The sequence below is a fragment of the Branchiostoma belcheri genome, unplaced genomic scaffold, assembly GCF_001625305.1.
Source record: "Branchiostoma belcheri isolate BF01 breed outbred unplaced genomic scaffold, Haploidv18h27 scaffold21, whole genome shotgun sequence".
Taxonomy (NCBI): Eukaryota; Metazoa; Chordata; class Leptocardii; order Amphioxiformes; family Branchiostomatidae; genus Branchiostoma; species Branchiostoma belcheri.
This window is the reverse complement of record NW_017803602.1, coordinates 624,468-646,594: the sequence shown is the minus strand read 5'-3', so window position 1 is coordinate 646,594 and position 22,127 is coordinate 624,468. Positions and strand designations below refer to the sequence as shown.

The 22,127-nt window shown below is 40.9% G+C and overlaps 1 protein-coding gene across 1 annotated transcript in view; it reads right to left on the bottom strand.

The window, feature by feature from the left end:
* Window positions 1–17,613, bottom strand: part of LOC109469682 (glutamate receptor ionotropic, delta-1-like) — a 24,535-nt gene extending 6,922 nt beyond the window's left edge. The window contains exons 1-8 of the mRNA XM_019768237.1: window positions 17,319–17,613; window positions 9,402–9,773; window positions 4,583–4,704; window positions 4,278–4,472; window positions 3,655–3,761; window positions 2,975–3,198; window positions 1,871–2,098; window positions 1,468–1,562 (exon numbers count right to left, since the gene is read on the bottom strand). Of these exons, the coding sequence (XP_019623796.1) occupies window positions 1,468–1,562; window positions 1,871–2,098; window positions 2,975–3,198; window positions 3,655–3,761; window positions 4,278–4,472; window positions 4,583–4,704; window positions 9,402–9,773; window positions 17,319–17,382 (1,407 nt within the window). The 5' untranslated portion in view covers window positions 17,383–17,613. The remainder of the gene's footprint in view (window positions 1–1,467; window positions 1,563–1,870; window positions 2,099–2,974; window positions 3,199–3,654; window positions 3,762–4,277; window positions 4,473–4,582; window positions 4,705–9,401; window positions 9,774–17,318) is intronic.
* Window positions 17,614–22,127: the final 4,514 nt, after the last annotated feature.

Sequence of the window (22,127 nt, the reverse complement as noted above, 5' to 3'; positions counted from 1 at the left end):
GTTGAAGACGAATATCATTTTCTGATGACATGCCCCACATACGACGAAGAGAGACACAAATTAATGCAGAAGATCCGATGTAAGACTGCTAAAACATTACCCAACACATCTAGAGAGACGTTCCATATACTTATGTCATGTCCAAACACATTTTCTGTATATATATATAGGTCAATACATTTATAATGCCATGAAAAAAAGACATCTTAGAATAGCTGTATAAGTAGAGTCACTGAATTTTTTATCAACTACATGTATATAGTATAGCGTTTCGTAGCATTTGTATGTAGAATCTTAACATTCCTGGCAAGTAACTTAGTATACACTGTTTAGTAGCCATAGAACATGTTTAGTATAATTAGGTACAACTGCTCACTGTACCCTTCATGTGTATAGTCTAGCGTAATGTAGAATGTACATGTAGAGTCGAAATATTCTCTAGCCAGTAGCTATTTATAATACTCTGTCAGATACAATGTCCGTTGACCATATATATAGCATTATGTTAGACACATACCAACTAGTAATCTTATCATTTGCCATACATTGTACCCGTGACAATCGTTGTGCAATAAACTTTGACTTGACTATTCGTTGGTTGGTGTCACCGTTCAGTTTTGCTTTCACCTCTTTGCGCTCCAACGAATTGCCTTGTTTTGGCGCAGAGCTGACGGAGAGTTGAGCGAGCAGTCCTGTGCAGAGTTGCGTGACGAAGTCTTTATTTGTGACAGAGTACTGGCTGTTCAGCCTAATAGTCATATTCAATTAACTTGATATCTTCAGAGTTCTATAGAAAACTGAACCTGTGTCGACAGCCATGACGAATTGACTTGTTTTAAGTGCAGAGCGCAAAGAGTTGAAAGCAAAACTGAACCGCTCACAAGGGTCTAACCAAAAATAAGCGGTGACGCCAACCAACGAATTGATTTGTTTCGGCGCAGAGCTATTGACTGCAAGCTTGAAACCGACTGAACCCGACCTGTCAGAGCAGCAATAGCCAGCTCTGCGGTACCCTGGTACGTTACAAAGCCTAGTAGTCACATTGAACTGGCTTAAAATTCCAAGAGCTCTATACAAAACTGGACCTGTGGCGCCAGCCATAACGAATTGACTTGTTTTGAGCGCAGAGCGCAAAGAGGTGAAAGTAAAACTGAACAGCGACGCCAACCAACGAATTGACTTCTTTAGGCGCAGAGCTCTGCGGGGGGTATCGCGGAGGGCTGTACGAGCAACCTCCATGGAGGAGCTCCGCAGAGCTCCTCCATGGAGGTTGCTCGTGCAGCCCCTATTGGACTGGAACGATCTCTTGGCTAGATACAATGTAATGTCTCAACATAAATCAACAACGTCAGTGGAAGCTCTTCGATGTAGAGCAACTGTCTAACAGGCATACATATCGTACATGAGTGTTCTTTGATCCGAATGGACATCAGCTGGAGTCTTACATTCTTCTTATATTCTTCTCACCTCCTTTACTTCCTTTATCCCCTCCAGAACGTTCCTCACCATGGTTTCCTCTGCGTTCATGTAGTTCCACATCAGTTCATAGACTGTACCTGTGGCTGAATACACAACAAAATATTCTAATCCTTTAGGGACCGTTCATCGTCATCGTACGAGCATTGTACGATTGCAGAAGGTATTCTTGGGACGGTCGTGGATATGCAAAATACAAAACGTACAAAATTCGGCTGCCATTTTACAGACAAATTTGTCGGTTGTCACTGGCAATAACTCACGAGAGGGACCAAGCTGTTATACCTATATCTAAATAATACCCACATGACAAGTCATCTGCAAACTTCGTACAAAAAGCAGTATGGGAGATCATAGAAGTCAAAACATGTTTGCAAAGAATATGACGACCTACTTTGTTGATCCTGGAAGAAGGCGTATGTGCTCCCGCCCTTCGGGATGCCGTATTTGATTTTTGTTTGTTTGACCAGATCGTCCACGGATCTGATCGGCTGTTCCAGTCTCTTGACGGTCAGGAAGGCCGTGAGGTTGGCCGTGTAGGTTGAGATGGCGATGAGACCAAACAGCCACCAGGCACCCGCTAGGATACGGTTTGGGGTTGATCTCGGCTGAGGCTCAACACCTGCAGAATATTAATCAAACCTTCGATTATAAAACACATCTGTACTTATATCTACATCGTTACTAAAAAGCGAGAAGAAGCCAAATTATCGTAATTATTAGACTATATGTCCATAGTACATAGAATTAGCACTAGCTTGTACATTGTATATATTCATTGCAAACTGTGACGTCTTTCATGTGACCTGTACTGAACCCAGTGGGTATTTGCGTACAATAAGGGTCTTGAAAATCCATTCATTCATTAATATAAGACAACTCTCATTAACCCTTTGAACGTGTAAAAATTCTAAAAATCAAGGTTAATTCATCTTAATATTTAGCATTCGTAGTGTTGAACGCACAACATATATTTTAATTGAAGGATCAACGTTGATTTCAAACAATGTTGCATTTGATTGTTCTAAGTTGATCACCTGATTAACGCTTACTGATGTTGATGAATGATGAATGTTGTTTAGTTCGTATGATTGATTTTGTTTTCATTTCAATACAAAATTGAATCATTTCTTTAGAAGCCGGCAGCCATAAACGTTCTCTGAGGACCGAGGAACAACTTTTGAGTCAATATGACTACCGTTGCCCTGTGATGTCTTATTAGGGACCTTGCACTCAAATGTCATTCCCATATAAAAGTAATGCAGGGCTGACGTGTACAGATTGCCTGCATACTTCTTCAACAAGCGTCACTCACCGTATGATAAAGATAAAAGCTACGTTACTGTTGTAACTGGGAATTTTACATTAGACTGCAAAAAAAGGGCGCCACTAGCACCTGAAGCACCAGCGGCGCCATGATTCAGTAGGATACTCAATGGACAGCATAGTGTTGTTATCTGAACTTAGCATGAGATATTTTAGCTCCCTGTCCACTAACCTTTTCTCAGAAGTGACGCGTAGGAGAACCAAGCGCTGTTTCTTAGATCGAAATCGGCGTCATTTTCGTGCCGAGAGTGATCCACGAGATTCAACTTGACTCTCACGAGACTTGTGAGACTCAGCAGAACCGCAACAACGAAAATGGAGGCCATGACTCCGATCCAGACGGTCATCTCGAACGGTAGGAAGAATGCAAACAGCTCTCGGCTGCCTTCTTTGGGTCTAGATGAAACAAATAAACCGATGAGTATAGACCATAGTCAAACTGGCGTTGTACCGTACATGTACATCGTGTATCAGTGACTGTTTACAGATGTTTATTGATTGGTAACAAATTGGGCTTGTAAGATACATGGCATCCTCACTGCGGGGTCTCCCCCACGAAATTCAAAGAGTGCTAAAACATTGCAGCAAGTACGAGTTAAAACTGATCACTGTTGATCTAGTGAATGTGAATCTGGCATAGAAATACGATATACTGTACGCACTAGATGATATCTGTATTCTTGAAATCAAATATTCATAATATATATAGAAATGATGATCAGGCAGGCATAGATTGATTACACAAAAGAGTAAGCTTTATCAGCGGGAGGGGGACACCCATGGTATTGATCGTTTGGAACAAATAATGGACATTTTTCGTAAAGAACATATTCAGAAAGAAAAATCTCTCACTTCTTCATGATTAAGCCAGTACCATAGTCCATATACCGAGCAGTGAAGTCGATGACCTTCTCCCGTTTTGAACTGATTGTCATTGCAGCGAGAGCAATGTCAGCCCGCTGTCATGGGAAAAGGAAAAACATAGTCAGGACATCAGTCTACATAAGACGAACCAAGATATCTCAGCTGTGATGGAATAGGATGTACAAAGATAATCTGTGCATTTTCAGTAATATAAAATTGATATTCGATGTAAATTCAAGCCTATATACAGATTTTAACATAGCTTCTATACTTAATACAGACAGGGATAGAACAACAAAGCAAACTATTTATTACGAACCAAACAAAAGGGTGTGGTAGTGTTTACAAGAGAAAGAATACTGGCACAGAGAAAAGAGGGAATGACAAAAGCACACAAAAGGGCGGCGATGTGCTACAGAACAGGCAGGGGGTAGATTAAGATCTAAGGTCATGTTTTATACTTTATCTTGCCCGCTGATGTAAAATTTGATGCAGAATTGATGTCAAGTCACTAAGTTCAAGGTGATGCAGTAACCGCAAACATCCATTTTCTAAAGAGGTTGTCATTATTTCAAAATCGGAACACAAAATGTCACAGGTAGTTGTCTCACCCCGGAGATGAGCTCTCCCACCATGCCAGACCACGTCCCGTCGTCTTTCTCCGCTCCGTACTGGCCGTCTGGCGGTTCGTACAGCTCGTACGTAAAGCCTAGATGATCCGCTATGGCGTTGATAAGATCCACACAGAACCCTACGTACCGATACCCTCCGGACTCATTCTTCTCCACCATTGTGAAAGGCGAGTCCTGAAGGACAAAAAAGGTCATGCATGTGTCTATTTAGGAATGATACAGAATTACCAGAATTATGTTTTGTTTATTTTTAATACAAATTTAAGTAAGATAATTTTACTTACCAGTACAGTTACAACTCGGAAGTGTCTCTTGCCACCCAAGTCGTCCACCCACGGCGTACTTGATCCAAACTTAGAGGAGGTTGCGCCTGGCATTGGCGATGTCGCTTGAAGTGTCGTCGTGGCTTGTGATAAAACAGAAATATACATCAGGACTACGTTATTGGTGACAAACATATTGTCACGAGCTTACTGATAACTAAAAGATCAAGCTTCCAGACTAGATATCGAAAGCGTGTGTGTCATCCAACACGACTCTTATGCATGAAATCCTGTGCCTAGTCTGCGAGCTCGAGGTACATCAACACTTTAAAGGCCGCTGTGACGCGTGTTCAAAATGCCCAGTGATAATTAAGGTACTCTAATCAGCGGAAATCGGCAAGAAGTGTCAAACCTGTGCCCATTGTATGATCGACGTGCTCAGTGATTGACCTCTTTGACTTCCATGTGAGGTCGAATGGTGCGGATGTGATATTGCTGATTTCCTTTTGCATCTATATAATGAGAGGTTTGAAAGGCGGCCGCGTCGAATATTTCTCTTTAATATCGATATCCGTCACAAATGTGTACATCACACGTTTCTTAGGGTCTTTGGCACATGTACGTGTGACCTTTCCGATACAATTCTTTTCACAGCTCGCAGCGTACATATCGACATAACTTTAGCTGATAAATGGTCACACGAGTGCCTGCAGTTTCATCAGTTACATTCAAAACTACATATTTCCTGTGTGATATAATCCATACCGTTGCCAAACGCTTTTTTATTTTCTCATTATGAAAGTTTTAGTTGCCAAGCTGTACGAAACTTGGCGAAACTTCCCCAAAATTTAACGGGCCTCGACGAAATGAAGACAATGGCATTATCAGCGCCCTGAATCACAACACCCCAAAAACATCATTGACATGATTGAGTGCTAATCTTTATCAGTGATACGGTCGCATTAATCGCACGATCGTCGTACGGCCGCAAACTGAGAGAGATAATCGTGACGTACATGAGTCGTGCAAAATTTAGTTGTCTTTTTATCTCTGATCCTTGTCGGTGATTTATTCTGTCACAGCCAGTTGGAAAATGCTACGGCATCAAAATCGTACGGCAACGTAAGACGAATGTGACACAAGCTATTCATCAAATATCAAAATCAAATTCATCCTTCTCTAATTTGTTGCATCTAATTGCTTTGCTATCTCCGATCAATCAGGGCCTACCCACGCCGTTAATCAGGCACCACATAAGAGGTGTCCTGTTCACATCAATCACCGGTGACCGCCACTGGGTCAGCCTGTCCTCGCCAAGCCCGGCGAGGCGGGGTAGGGTAGCCTGACCCAGTGTCAGTCAGGCTTGTGAAGGTTAGGTAAGGTTTCTTGCAAGCGCCAAATGTCTGCAGCAGCTGAAACCACGATCAGCGCGTATGCAGACAAATGTACTGTAGCGACCGTCCGAGATTGTTCGCTGTTTGCTGTATATCATAATTAAACGGAAATCCGAGGTTACAGACCTCCGTACTAGTAGATTGTATATGATGTAATTTAATCGGGTATTACACTACTCTCTGAATTCGTCCATATACACTACCCACTTGAGGCGTAACCTCTCTACAATCAACTGTTGAAATCACCTCCCAGCCACTATTCAATCGAAAAATATATCTGCTGATGTTTAGCTTAGGTACACTGCACTATCCGGTAGCATTTTGGAAAACTCTTCACACCAGTACATTTTTAAATCGCTACAAAGATTTTGAAGGTGTTGTGGCGATACAAAACAGGAACCGATCTTGTTGCGTTCAGACAGACGTTAATAGGATTTAGAATAAATCCAATTTGTGTTGCTGATACCTACCTTGCCTACAAACAGAGCGAGATATGCAACTAGCACAATGTTGGGTGTGAAATATATCATTCATGAATCACGACGCCCCGTGCAAGCAACCATCCCCATGCTGATATGATATCACAGACAATACCGTACCGCCGCACGAAATGAAATTCCAACGTCGTTCTTGTCAAGTTGTGTAGCAATAGTAAAAGGTTTACATGTATGTTATCAAATTACTTTGCCTTCCCGTAAAAATTCATACAGACATTATCACATGCTTAATCTGGGCATCGTATTACATCACGATTAAGTATGTTTTATTATGAAATTTTTCATATTTATTCAAAATGTGGTTTGTGCGACGCGTCTCTCTTTGATCAGCCGTAACAATGTAGGCGCCATGCTAGGCTAACACATATTATAATTGATGAAGACTAATGTGATAGCTCCTTGGATGTCAGGGTATTTGCTATGTTCAATAACGTGTTTTTAGATAGCCGCAAATGATGCCATAAATTTCGCATTATTTGAACAACATCCGATGCAACGATGTACAAAAGTTTTCTCTATCATTTACAAGATTCCATAAATACACATAAGTGTTCTATTTTCATAAACCGTCTATGAGAAGTCGTTTTAATGAGAAATACAACATTTTACTCACACAATTTATATTTGCTTATTAGTTAATTACCTCGTATCTTTCATTCATTGTTCATATATTGAAAATAGTTTTGACGATGAAAACCATGTGATCGAAGAAAAATGTGTCGAATCAAATAACGCTACAGATCATGATTACTAAACAACAATTAGTAAAAAATTTGGGGCCTCGTTAGCTCAGGATTGTTGGTTAACAGCATATATTGTATATAGCAATGTTTTACATTTGAAACCGCATATCTCACTATTGTTGCAACTACATCTATGAACGTCAGAATTACTTAATGACTGCATTGTTAGCAGCAACACCTAGCGTCACTGCACAGCGAACAAGCAACATCTAACTTTAGTGCACAGTAAACCAGTCATAATTGCCCTTATGGAGATGACAGGTAGACGATCACTGGTTGTAAATAAAGAACTTTGATGTTCAATCATTCACCAACATGATGAAATCATTCACGGTTACAATTAGTACAATTTTTAGATATTCCCATGCAACTCACTTGCATGCAAGCATTCATTCAATAATGTATTTGGCACCTGAGGTAAGTATGCACCTACTTTATTGAAAATTAGAGACTAAGTCGACACACATAGTAATTAAGATAGCTATCTTGAAATACAAATATCCAAACACAGATCCCCGGAACTGATTGTGATTATTACCTACATACCTCAATAACAAGATGGAGGCACATGATAGGTGCACCACGATCTCACAGCACCGTTATATAATCAGTATGCAGGACACACAACAGGGGAAATACGTCTACGCATCTTTCCTCTGTGTGCTATTATGTATTTTAGAAAATGGTTCCTTACTATGAAGAAACACTGTCAAAAGGTCGTGTATGCACTTTCAATGTTTTCATACATCTTTTTGAATATAACATACATTTTAAAAACATGTGTAAATGGGTAATGCTAGAAATATGTGTGATAAGCTAATGTATGTTTTTACACAGAGTTTAGACGATGGACATTCTGTTGTCCATACTTGCCTTGAAGGTATGGCAAACAGAATTGAGTTCATTTTACAAGCTCCCTGCAAATTCACAAGGCACCGTCTCTAATGGAATGTACTTGTGTTAAAACCCAGCCAGGATCCACTTTGCGCGTCGGCGGTGGAAAATGCATCGTGCGTTAGCTGCCCAATTACCGTTGAGATAGGCTTTGGGATTATAAAGCTGGTGGCTATTTATGTTGGCTGATAAGCAACCGCGGAAAACGGTTGTGAGTAGGTGTAAGACCATGACAGGGACGAAACTTCAAACTGACTTGTTCAAGATGACACTGTTGTATTCAGCGCCATGCTTTATCCGACCAGAACCATGCTCAGCAGCACTGTTCTGGATAGTTCACGCGTATCCAAAACCGTGCACACACATCCGCGTTCTCGGATACGCTCGGAGACAATCCAAGACCGTGCCTGATCCTGGCCCTAACGCATTCAGGCACAGGACAAGATACGCGATTCTGGATACAATAGACAATGTAAACCCGATTCCCATTCACAATGGCAGGTTCTCTATATTATCTGCACGATCTAACTTTGAAGTAATTAGACCACAAATGATAGATGATATACTAATACAATAATCCCTAACTCCCAACAATCATTTATTATTCTTGATTGTATAAACCCAGGTGTTGGTAATGGATGTGTGTTCCTCTCCTTAAGACTGCGATCTTAAATGTTCTAACGAAAAATGAGACAAATCACTTATGGGCATGTAAATAGAGTATTTAAAGTTCTGTATGATGTTTACTATTCTATTGCAGCGACTGGAATATATTCCACTTTACAGTTTATCAGGTGAGTTGGTTAGCTTCGGGCTGCCAATGTTGATAGTAAACTTTGGACTAATTTTCTCATTCCCTTCGGAGAGAATCTCATATTCTTTGGGGTTTTAATTGGCGTAATAATCAAATGAGCAAGTAAAATTTATGATCACCCTACAGTACCCTTTAGGGTATACAGGGTAATTGGCATATAGAAGTTAAGACCTCTAGGTGGGGGTTGGGGTGATTGCCCGATAAAACAAGAGAATCATTTTATATTGTGGCGTCGATACGCCCCCCCCCCCCCTTCCACTACACGGCGATCGCTGAGCGACCAAAATTGGATTTTTGTAACCCTTTACTCTATAATTAGAATATGATGGAAAATCATTATTTAGACAATTTTGAACACACAAAAGTAAAAGAATTCATTTTTTGTTCATGACTTTCGCTGAGGAAACTGTAGGATCTTTGGTTGGCATCGGTCGCCCGGCGGTCGCAGCCACTAGCGGAAAGCGGGTGTAACACTAACAGCACAGCCGTGATACTTACCAGGGGCAGTAGCCTCCAGTGGGAGGAACACGGGCGGGTGGGACCGGGTGTCGGGGTAGGCAGAGGAGTCTCGACTCAACTTCTCACACATCTGCGGCAGATCTCTTCTCGGGATCGTGATGAAGTCCTCGGAGGTAAAGTCTGTGGAGTGATGTGTTCTTTTGGCTGCAAGAGGAAGTTCGTGTTTGGGCGTTGTTCTCCGCGGTGTCCCTTTCCTGTGGCCGTTCCCCGTGGTGCTCTCCTTGTGAGTTTTCCTAGTGGCAGTCACACTGTGGCTGTTTCTGGTGGCAGTCACGCTATGGCTGTTCCTTGTGGTGCTCTCCCAGTGGGAATGTCTGGTAATGCTGCGTGTCGAAGGTGTTGGTATTGGTCCTACAAGAGAGCACAAAACATTCATAACTGTTACACGAAATCGGAGATTCCTGATACCAGGCAATTATTTTGTGTTTTCGTGACTGTAAGTTCAGCCAATTTCTCATTTCTGACATTCGGATCTCCTGCTTTTCTGCCCGTTAACCTTCCCTCTTACACACGCGCTATCAACTTACTCTGTCCGGAAAAACAGACACACAACGTAACCCACAGCTCAGCCACCCAAAACAGCATTTCTATACCCGGAAGTAAATATATGAAGTGTTTATTGCAGTTAGTTTGTGACAAAAAGCGTACATGGTTTTATACAGGCCACACTCAGGTGGTCTGTATAACTGAAAGGTCTTATGAAAGATCTAGAAGGTCATTTGTTGGGCATGGTGATAAAATGTGTTTCTCATTATGTACATCCTTCGTGTGGAAGACCTTCACTGATAACATATCTTTGCGATGAATACTCGCAAGATGAGGGATTTGCGATGTTGGTTACGTCATAAGTCATGGGTAAGTCAGGTTCTGAAAGTTGAAAGCACTTCCAGGAATTTGCACAGCTTTCAATTTCCTGCTATAGTGCTAGGAGGAAAATTGTTACATTTCGTTTAGAGTTCAGGTCACGGTGTAGTTGATCCCGACGAAGTGAATATGATCCTTCATATGTGTGGTCTTGTGGAATGGAAATCTTGAGGTCATATGTCCGTATTTCTTTTTCAAACTTATGATTGATTGATTTCCTCAGCAAGACCATTTCCCTGCACTTATGAAATGTTGAGCAAATAATGTGTTTGAAGATACATTTAAACTTATTTTGACTAAAGTCATATTTATGTCGCATTAAGCATCTGGATGTTTAAATTTGTTTCACTATGATACATATGTTAGTCTGACAATATTAATGCTCGTAAGTTCTATTTTTACCTTGAAAATCGTCTTGTATATATCACTGTAAATCTGGAACTGGAACCAATCCCTTATCACACCCAACCAATACGCGCATCAATTTGTCAACGGTACAATAAATCGCCAGTGAGTAAATCTGCATTGATTTGGTGTGATGCTGACTTTAAATCTGCATCGATTTTTTGCCGTATAAAAGAAACGTGTTTTTAGTTGAAATGGCAGTTTGCCTCATAACGTTAAAATGGCGATATGAGAACTGAAAGCTCGCGATGGTAAATTGACGTCATTTTGCAACTGAGAACATCTGAATCTCACGATACATCCGGCCATGAACCTTTGTGTTCCATGAGTCGAATTGCTTCATAAATTCCAATATAAGTGGAAACGCTTGTGTGACAAGTTGAAGTCGGTAGCGAATACCCCCAGCGTCTCAGGAGAAGAAGAGATTCCAGACTCCCGAGAAGTCTTTTAGGTTTTCGTGACCTGACCACCTGATTCGATATTTTTTTTTCTTTTTGTGTACTGTGTAGGTGATGTAATTCAATCGGGTTATTATATCACTTCCGGAATTCTTCCACATGCGCATGAAGAGTCACCTACATGATGGCCTCCCTCTCCATCAACTGTCGAAACCACCTCCCACCCGCCATGCAACAGGTTATTATTAATTAGAACAGAAAGACAGACAAACCCACGGCTCAGCCACCCGAAACAAAACTTCCGTGCCAGAAAGTGATGAAAGATACAAGAAACTATGCAGCATGACGGGTATTAGATATTACTATAACATCTTTTTACCATCACGTCACAGGCGTCAGTTTTATCTTATGTCATCGCAAAAATCTATGCATGGTGGTCAAATATCGTCTACTTGTCAGGAGAAGACGTATCTTTTCGGAAACATGTTTGAACTACGCCCAGCCATGTACGTGGTTAGACTGTTATATACATGTAGCTAGCTGATCACGTTTTAACATGTAAGCTGTAATAATCATGTACGTATTTCTCGCGCGGGCCATGCTTTACAATATTGCTAAAAAAATCACTGCTGTGAACTGAGTTAGACAAACAAATATGTGTCCCAACCAATTTCATGAACATATAAATCCCGCGTCGAATAGCTAGCTCAGCAGTATTTGGCAGCATGTCAAATTCATTAGGTGTCTAACAAGACGACAAAAGTCCTGTCCGGATACTGATTGAGCTATTTTTGTCGAGTGTGCGCAGATTTGTGAACCAATTCTACTGATAAATGTATAGGTATAAAATCTCATTGGAGCTAAGATTGAAGCATAACTTACATTCTCTAATGCAGGCGTCGCCTCTCGAAAACATGACATTCATAACAGGAAATCTTCACCGTTGGTTGGGAAATAATTGCACTTTCCACTAAGTTATCATGATAACTTCGCTAGAGATAGGCTATTCATGTTCATGTTTTAAAAAGTTTAAGACATTCGAGTGGAGTTTGATTTTGAAAGATAGGGCTATGACTTGGCGAAACTTTCATCATTGCCTCCTTCCGGGGTTCTTGGAAAAGGGATTGACTTCTGGGCCCGTGGCATAATGATACTCAAGGGAGGGTAATGGGATTTTGAGTCATGTTTCCCATCCCCATGCCATAGACAACCTCTGCAAATTGCTTTTTCCTGGTGATTACATCGCGTACAGGTGCAATGGTGACATGTGATGAAGTGTGGCGACAGCGTCGAGCATTCTCGGAAAGGGAGAGGTTTCACCGACCCTCGCCTGGCTAAATCCTGGTAATTTCGTCTCTTTCTATATATATATTCATTCAGTGCAAACATATAGATAATTTCCATCTGGACATATCTGTTAGCTGGCAATAGACTATCTTGGGAATCAATGAAAGTATATTTTTGAACATATAAAACTTACAAGTTGTCAGCCATTGGGCCTGATCAACAAATTAAGATTCTGCCTACTAGAGTATACAAGGCCGAACAAAGAGACTGATAAATAACATCATTGCATTCCAGATTATGGTCTGTTGCAGATGTCCAAACTGCGACCGTATGGCGACCAAAGATGTGTCAGATCGCTCAACGAACGATGTTTTTTTTTTTACGGTTTCTGTGCTTTTTTCTTTCAAATCATACTTTCATATCTTTAGCCATATCAATTGTACATTGGGCACACATAAAATTGGCTGTCGCAGCGCGATCCCTGGCCTACTAAATATATTATTAGTGAATCCAATTAAAAACGTTTAGCAGTAGCGTAAGAAGCGTAGTTAAGTTATGAATTCTAAGTAGGCATCGACAGAGCCAGCTTGTCTGAAACCTGTGGCGTTTCAGTCAGAGGTCGCGCATGAGCCGACCAATTACCCAGGAAATTCTACACGTTAAGTCTGTGGACCAATTAGTAGTAGTTTGCGCCACGATGATACCCAATTCGTTCTGTCTTGTCTCGCGATCATTGCACTCTCTGTTGCAACAAGTCGTGACTGATAGTCGGTGTTCCTTTACGCGCTATTCACATGCCCGCCTTTAATCCGCTACAAAAAAAACATGTTTTCCAACATGATCTGCCCGAACGATGTGGTTGTTCCGCATTCAACAAGGTCAGATTGTTTCTGAATGTAAAATGTTCACCTTCAAAAGGTGAGGACGGAAAGGGTGTTATCAATTATTCATGAAGGCCTTGGGAGGGATCAACCACCAGCACAATAAACAGTGAAAGAAGCAGATAATCACGAGATGGTTGAGTCTGATAATGGTTAACATGCTATTCAAGGGTCAAAGCATCTTAAGGGCGTGAGCTGTCAAGGCAAGACAAAACATCATCCATTATGCATGCACTATGCTGTCAAAGGGGAAGGGTCACATCTATCAATCAGACAGGAGCTCGGCTGGGACAGGCTGTCAGACGGGATCCACAGACACGTTACTGTAGGATTCTTTATGGATTATAAGAAAATATCATCATGAGATCGCTAAATTATTAACCCCCACATTTGATAACTTTGCCTTTAGAAGACATGGCGACCCATCCTTCATTTAATTATAGTCATTTCTACTTAAGTCACTTTTACCTTTCTTTCTCTAATTTGAGGTATTAACTGGAAAATTATTTTTTTTCTTTTTACAGCGTTGTATAAGTAATGAACGAAAACCTTATCTTTAAAAGCAGTTTCGACTCCCCGCCACCAATATAGGTATAGAAAACGTGAGCCATTTCTTTTTTTTTCAACTCTAAAAGTTTTAGTCAAAGCGTTTTCAAATGAAGACATTTATCAAGAGTCCAATTGGTACAGTCTGTCATAGCTGCATGTTGATCTAAACCCACTCAGGGTCAGGGTATACTGCTTTCTACTCAGACTTTTTTTTCAAATATGGCCTCTTGATGACTTCTCTATGGCGCAGCCATAATACGTCACATATACCTTTATCTTTAATGAGGGCATAAATAATAATAGTGCATTTCTGTCATCCACTTTTGTTTGCCTGTTTAATGAGTCGCCCGACGGAGAACAGACGCAGGTGCCATATACTCGGCGGGTAATTATCTTAGAGGTTCCTACAAATAACGAGTGTGACGTGTCTGGAACGGTATTACAGACACAGCAGAAATAGGTCACCCACTGTGACACACACACTACACACACTCACACAATACATGGTTATATTTTTGTCTGTACTTCTATTTGTACCTGCCTTGAATATGGTCTACTACTGAGTGGATAGTTGGTGATATCGATGCAGGAAAAGCAACATTTGCAAGCAAATGCAGCATTATTTCTTGCATATCACCACTCCCTCTCCATATGGCCATGCAAAATGGACTTTATATTTCACATTACAACTTTCCCATCTCTCGTACAAATTTTAGGTCATGTGGTCTATGTATAATGTGAATCTTATGAATACATTTTGCAACAGTAGCCATAATCTTCAGATAACTTAAATGAATTTCAAATAGTATACGTACATCAGAAAGAATCATTAACAGATCTTTAGGGCATCCATGACCACATTTATGGTCAGTTTGCTTTTATATGATGGAGCATAAACAGAAAGATTGGGAAAATGAAATTACTTCATACTGAAATATGACTAAGGCCCATATACATGCCCACGCTACCAAATTCCAGGTCATATATTTGGCCCGACATGATGATGATGATGATATGGCTTCCATATATGTATATTATGGCGTATGTGTACACAAAATATACATTTTCGCAGAAAATAGCAAACAAACTTTGAAATAAATTTTAAAGTGAAATATGCGAACAATGTAGGTTTAGGTGTCCTGTTCGAATGTCATTTCCTAAAGAGAACAGTCTACATGCAGCTACATTATATCAGAGTAGCTCGCTCCTGATGCAACCTACGCAATGTTTTATTGCGTTATTCCATTTGAATATATGCATAAAAATTGATGATGTATGATGATGAAAGGCTTTCAAGTTTGGAAAATTTTTGATACAGTTAAAAAGTACAATTTTCCTTATGATACAGTTTACGAATAAAATTTGTCGTTCATCGTCTTGATTTATGTCAAACTATTGGCCAAGTCTATGCTGCAGAGTATATATTATGCACTTACGACGATCCAGTTCCAGCCGCAAAGAAGAGGTCCATTAAGAATTGCATCCTTCGCTTACGAATGTTAACGTCCTTGAATAAACTCTTGTCAGATAAAGCCCCAATGAACATTTTCACGAATTAAAGGCTGTTAGCCTTGTGGAATTGACAATTCTGTAGTTCCCTCACAGACTGTGACTCTAATTTGTCGTAATAGTAGCTGTGCGATATTGTTCCTAGGCGTAATAGTTTGCAAATGTCAGGTTCAATTGGAAGTGTTTGTACGCATTATCCCTGCGTGTAATGTGCAGAAAGTAGCCTGTTAACAAATTACCAGGAATGCTTCCCTCGCAAATGGTTTCAGTCCTGGCTAACGATAATTGTAATCGTCCTCTCCTGGTATACCAAACGGAGACACAGACTGTCCGTCATGTGTACATCAATATAATATCTTCGTCACAATATTCATGGGGATGCTTTCAGCACTTTGTAGAATAAAGTGCCCCATGTGGATTGTATGCTGTTGTTTCTGTCTACCAATGATTATTGAAACAAAGACGGACAAACAAATGAGAAAAAATAAACACAACTGAAAATTGCAGAACTACAGAATTATTCATAACAAAATAACATTTATTTCTTGACCTATAAGATTGCACGGACGTTTTCACACAAGACGTTACCCTCTTACAAAATCGGCAAAATGTTTGCTATGTTGTGGATTAAGCATCTATATGTTTTTGTTTTCATTAGATTTCCTAAGATTAGTTCTCTGGTCCTGTCCGGCGGGTAGGTTAAGTCTGTAATTACTTAGGGAGGTTGACAACTGTTCCTTGTTTGGATACTTTGCCATATGATAATTCATCCTAATATCTTGTCTTAGGGAATAACCTAAGGCTTATTTGTGCTAAGCGTTTGTTTATGTAACGAAGGTGGTGGTGTTCCTCGTGAGATAAACGGTATGGGAACTACCTATCCTTGTATTCATTATACACGAAAGAATGGATACCAGGATAGATTAAACCTCGGCCGAGTAATATGTCTTCGGCGACACTGGTATTCAAACCAGTCCTACATCTCTCTGGGACACCATCAGGTTATATTAGATGTAGGCCAGCTTAGTATTGATGTGTGCCAAATTAGTTAGTACTCAGAAGCTTGAACATGTCAGAAAGTTGAATTTGATTAAGTCGTTATTATCGGTCTATTGTACGAAGTTCCCAGAGGTGTGTTGTAATTAATTACACAGCGGGGCAGAAGGACCTACATGTGTGCGTCACTGTCGACCGTCAAAAGGCAGAGTTGTGTTTCCTCATACATTCGACCGAAAGTTGTTGCTGTGTCGACAAAAGTCGTAAAGGCTTGAAAGGAAAAGACGCCAGGAATTGACAGAAAGAAATGGGTCCATTTTGCCCATTCTGCCGCACACAAAGAGCCCAACATTTCGCTTTCTTCTATAGTGCAAATGTTCAATGGGCATTTACGGGTTGATGTAGAAAATTGCAAAAGAGCTTTTGTAAACGTCGTGGCCTGGAGTGCCCTTCACGGAACGGCGCGCTTCGATGGTCTTTGGAACATCATGAAAAAGAATGGCCCGGCCGAAGAGGTTTAAAAATAAACCTCAATGTGCAAACACATTTGAGGAGGTGTTTTTCAAATATTTTACGTGATGTATGTTTGATTATGTAGTAAAAGTGACGCAAATTGGACCCGCAGCAGATATACTGCAACATTCAACAACAACAACAGCAGCCTCAGACAACATCGCGTGACAAGCCACTTTGCCACCCCACACAGAATGATAAGGAGCATACTGAGTGCACACTTTACCCTACCGCATCGCCCATAACACAGGTTTAACCTGCTCGCATAAGATATCTACAGGCTTACCCAGTCACCCTGACAAAAGAACGCCACAAAACATGACTGAGTCCATAAATGATGTATGACGTCGACGATCAACTGCTTAGCCGAAACGACCACCATGAAATGATACCTATCAGCTCTATTCTTATTCTTTTGTTGTTCTCCCAAATATCACATGAATTGTTTTGCACACCCGCTTACCTTGATAAGATAAATACTCTATATTTCTTACCTGCCCAGACAGAAAAACACGTCAAGATGTCCATGCCGAGTAGAACCCACTTGTACCAGAGCATCTTGCAGCGGTAACGGGCTGCCAAACGAAGTCTGTCCCCGCAGGTTTGGTCCAGCGTTTCTCTTGAGCCGCTGTACGTGACTTCTTTAACAGAACACTCTCCGCCATACAGTTGTGCTCCGCGTATCCTTATCGTTTCGCTGATTGGGTGCCGCGCTCGGAAGTTGTGTCGATGGCGCGTTCCCGGTGATGTTTGGCGAGGAAAGCAGCGCTGTCCCGACCCCGAGCATTCCCGCCGATTATCTCTCGGCTTGAAATTCAATCATACGTAACCTTTGACCCTCCCGCCGTCTGCTCATCGTGCTTGCAAGCTGTATGTCGGGATGATGATGTAATTTCCAGGCGACCACATTTTCCGTCATCACGCAGTAATTTTCCTGTCACTCTTATCGTGACCCATCAGTTTTTCTCCGCATTGAAACCGCACGGCGAAGTGCTTCAAGTAGTTTGAGAGGTATTTTCGCTATATCGTGCACCGGTATGCAGAGCAGCCATCAAGAGTGGCCAAGCCTGTCTTTGCCGCAATATTATACCAGCATCTATGCAAGGGGCTTTATTCTAGACATTTACGATCCATTCTAGCTGAAGTTAATGAGGAAAAATTAACCACAGCAGGTCATACGTTATTTGAAAAAGCTCACTATTTTCTTTACACGTTTTCTGGCGAGACAATATTGCTGTACAAATTGGACCAACCGTATTGAACTAACACGGCTGCATAAAGACAGCTCTTTGTCAAGCCCCAATTTGTCTCATGGAGGCTTTATCAGCGCCGCGAGGGCGGGAGTTGCCATGGCAACGCACATCCATATTGATTAAGGTGCACAGGGGAATCTACCTTTAGTACCTGAAACGCGGGATTATTTTCTAGCAGAGGGGCATTTACTGTATTGAGATTAATGACTTTTGAAACCGTGGTATTTATTACAGCAATGAGAGGAGTGTATTCCTTAACAATACGACACCTGACGCACGTCTCAGCGGGTGTCTGCCAGTTTTCCCTTCATCAGTCTTCCAAATGAAAGACTTGCCTTATGAAGAACTAAGCGTCGGTAAATACAAATTTGAGCTACAATTAGGCACAACATGGTTATTGGAAGAATCCTGCGAAAGAGGGCTTCAAAGGCATAAATTCTAGTGTTTAGAAAATAGCTCTATCACGATGTACATGTACATGTAGATTGCACGGTTGCTTATACACTATTTTGTAGACCCTCCCTTTTGTGATGTTCATTATTTTTCCCACCGCACACATCCAGTGTCAGAGAACGCTGCAGTCAGATGCACACAGTTCATGACCTGGCACCAAATCCCGCGGGATTGATCTCACGTGAAGACCATTAAGAACCTCTAATGACTTAGCGTCCCCCTATTGCACAAATACAACAGAATAGAAAAAGGCCCCCTATATCACTAATTTTAATTTGTGAGAAAGCTTTGATAGCAGCCTTCGTGCCCTTTACTACCGGCTGTGAAATAGGCGCTATTTGCCGGTGAATTTCTGAATTGTGGGTTGATCCTAGCTTAGAAGAGAAGCGAGGAGGTATATCTAAAGACTGGGACATAACATGTAAGCCACCAGTACTAAACCGGAATGTCAATACAATAGGAGTGGCATTCGTGTGTGTTCGCAATCACATTTAGATACATCCATAGCTTATGTTATGGTTCCTTTACCTGTCGACGCACACAATGCAAAAGACCACACAATGCAAAAGACCTGTACATGATAATAGGAACAATAGCTACAATATCAATGATAGCAAATAGTTCAAAACGGAACAACAATATCTGTAATAAATGACATGAGTAGATTAATTATATTATACATGCACTATACACCCAAAATGCCCATTAAACTATCACATAAAAGACGCTGACGTTGGACGGGGCACAGCCAAGAAATCACGTGTCTCTTAATAAAAGAGGGCTATTTTCCAAATACTCCCCCGCCCCACATATTAGGTCCTGGATCGTCCGACCTCAGCCGTTTTCCCTCCCTGCTGTTTATGAGGGACTGGTGAACGTTTTTAGAAATAAGTCCACAACTTTGCGCAGTCATGAAATGTAACTTAATGGCAACGCCGCCAAAGACACTAACCATGTAATAACTTACGGTCTACTTTTACTACCCTTTATTAGTATTCTATGTGTCGCCATAGCTGTTCGTCAAGACGCCTACAAATAGATGCTATGTCGGTATGAGCACGTATAATTGCTCTCTGCATCATATTGCTGCAGTCTTGAATATAGGTAATTTGTAGGGAAATAAACAGGAATCACATGCACTTTGCGGCAATAGACACGTAATATCGCCTGCATCACAGAGAAATCCGTAATTAGACTTAACTACAAAAAAATGTATTTCAAGATCTATAGTGCGATTTTCGTAAATGAAATCCAATAGATTCGTGTTATTTCTTTGTAAGATAAAATGTTTTGCTGTTAATTTGACTGAAATCGGTTATACTTGTCGACCTGACATGGCGAGGTACTGTTTCATCCCTCATACTGCTGCGTAGCGTACTTACAAAAGGTTTAATGCCTTTTGTCATAACACGGTAAAGGATAGAATTACAACACATCATCCCTTTACAGAATCGTTTCAGACTTGCCATTTCATGTACATATAGACGCTAATTAGTATAAAGCAAAGAAACGCCCAAATGTCCGTGAGGACCCATATATCTTACCTGACATTCCGAAAAATTTTATGCTTGCAAGTTTATCACACTGCCAACTGATTCCCTACTTGCAATGTTTATATATTACCATCAGACACATTGCTGGTGCTGATTTTACGCTTGTTCAGAGTAGGAAGACACTTTTCTAGAAAATCAGAGCTAGTAAAAATGTTTAGCAGCTCCTATCAGATACACTCAGCTTCCGAACAGTAAATCTCAATTTAAATTGTTGCCTTCCATGCACAATCAATATGAGAGATACACGAAGTCGGCGTTTCGCGATTGTTTAATGTATACGGTGTGTATGTATACGGTTACTAGTATTACGGTTGCACAGCAATAGGAAGAATGACCTTAAGGTCATTGACACGAAACACTTATGTGATACAATGTATAATCTAATGTAAATAGAGGCCATGGACAGACTTTAATCTAGCTCGCAATCGGTTTTGTATGCACATGCAAAGACAAAGATGATCACGAAAACATTTTCTTCATACAGTAAATGCAACAGACATGCAGGATAGCATTGTAAGTGCATTTTGTACCTTTTGTGTATTTTCATGTCTTAAATCGTACTGTTACACCGTGGTTAACACGTCATTCAAAGACAATTTCGGGTCGCTCAGTGGTCACTCAACGACCTCCATACAGCAGAAAATTAAGGGGGCCTAACAGACCCTTTCAAGGAAACTACCAAAACGTCATATCCTGCTGGCTGCTGCTGTTTTTACACATCACAGGCATATCCGGAGTAGCTCCAGAATAATGTACAAAGAAAATCTGGCTCATTGACCCATTTGTTTCAAGGTGACCCTAGATATAATCCTTTGCGTCATAGATCTGGATTTACATGTCACAGAGTGTCCATTAGCGTTCTTCTGTTAAGCCAACAAAGATTAAACATTCATGCATAAAGTCTTACGTATACGTACTTTTCTCTGCATGGTGATCTATAACAGATGCTGTGTGTTATTTGCATATCCGAGACTCTAATGCCAGTATCTTTCCCCCACCGATAATAGTGTAGAGCATAAGTGGGGTGAAATTGTCGGAAGATTACGTTGGTTATAACGTTATAGAATGAATTTGGCCCGTAATGGATTCGTGTTCCGTTTCGTTTTACCGGAGATTAATACTGTTACTGACACTTTACCATGTAACTGTCCATTAGGCACGGCCGGCTACATGATCATGATAAACACTTAAATTGCTTTTGCTGAGGCACGTAATGCTTGTTAAGATACAAAGTACCGTATGAAAAACAACCGCGATGCACCCAATCCTTTCTCTCTTTGTAGAAAGATAAAAGACTGGACCTTGACATAGGCTGTAAGGTGTTACATCACTTCTCTAACACAATTCTGAAACACGTTTTCGTTTCGAACTAAAGGGCAACGTTTAGATAAGGGCAAGGTTTACGAACAAAGGTATCACGAAGTTTTGTCAAACATCGGTAGATGGCGCGTTTACAACAGTACATAAACCTAATCTATCAGTTTTCTCTGAGCTGCCTCTGATGTTCGCAATACAAAATATAAAGTCCACACACGATTCAAATATCATATTTATACAACGTATCTGATAGTAATTATGAACGTGGCAAAATATTTTTCACACAAGAAAACAACAATACCCGTGTTCTGGAGGACTCCTCCAATCTAGTTTAACCTCACTGGTCAAAATCGTGTACTGTTAGCACAAAAGGAGGTCAGTACTGTTAAAGATCGCGGTTATCGAAGTCTGCGACCCGGCTTGAATAGAAAAGTTCAGGGAGACTGGGCTAATGCTTTTAGCAACGCCTGGCAGTTGGCCAGGCCCATAGAAGAAGCAAAATTTGAGTGAAAAATATTTCATTCTTTTCAGGCAAGTCATGCATGAGACGAACCAATCATTCACGCCTTCAAAGAGGACGGGGGATGGGGAGGAAAAAGAGTCGTGTTGAAAACCGCTGTGGGTGGACGGTGGGATCGTCTTTGATCTTTCAGTACCTCTACCACATCTATTATAATAGACGTGTTTAAAACCTCTGGACTAGCACAACTTGCTCTCAAAGACTTTC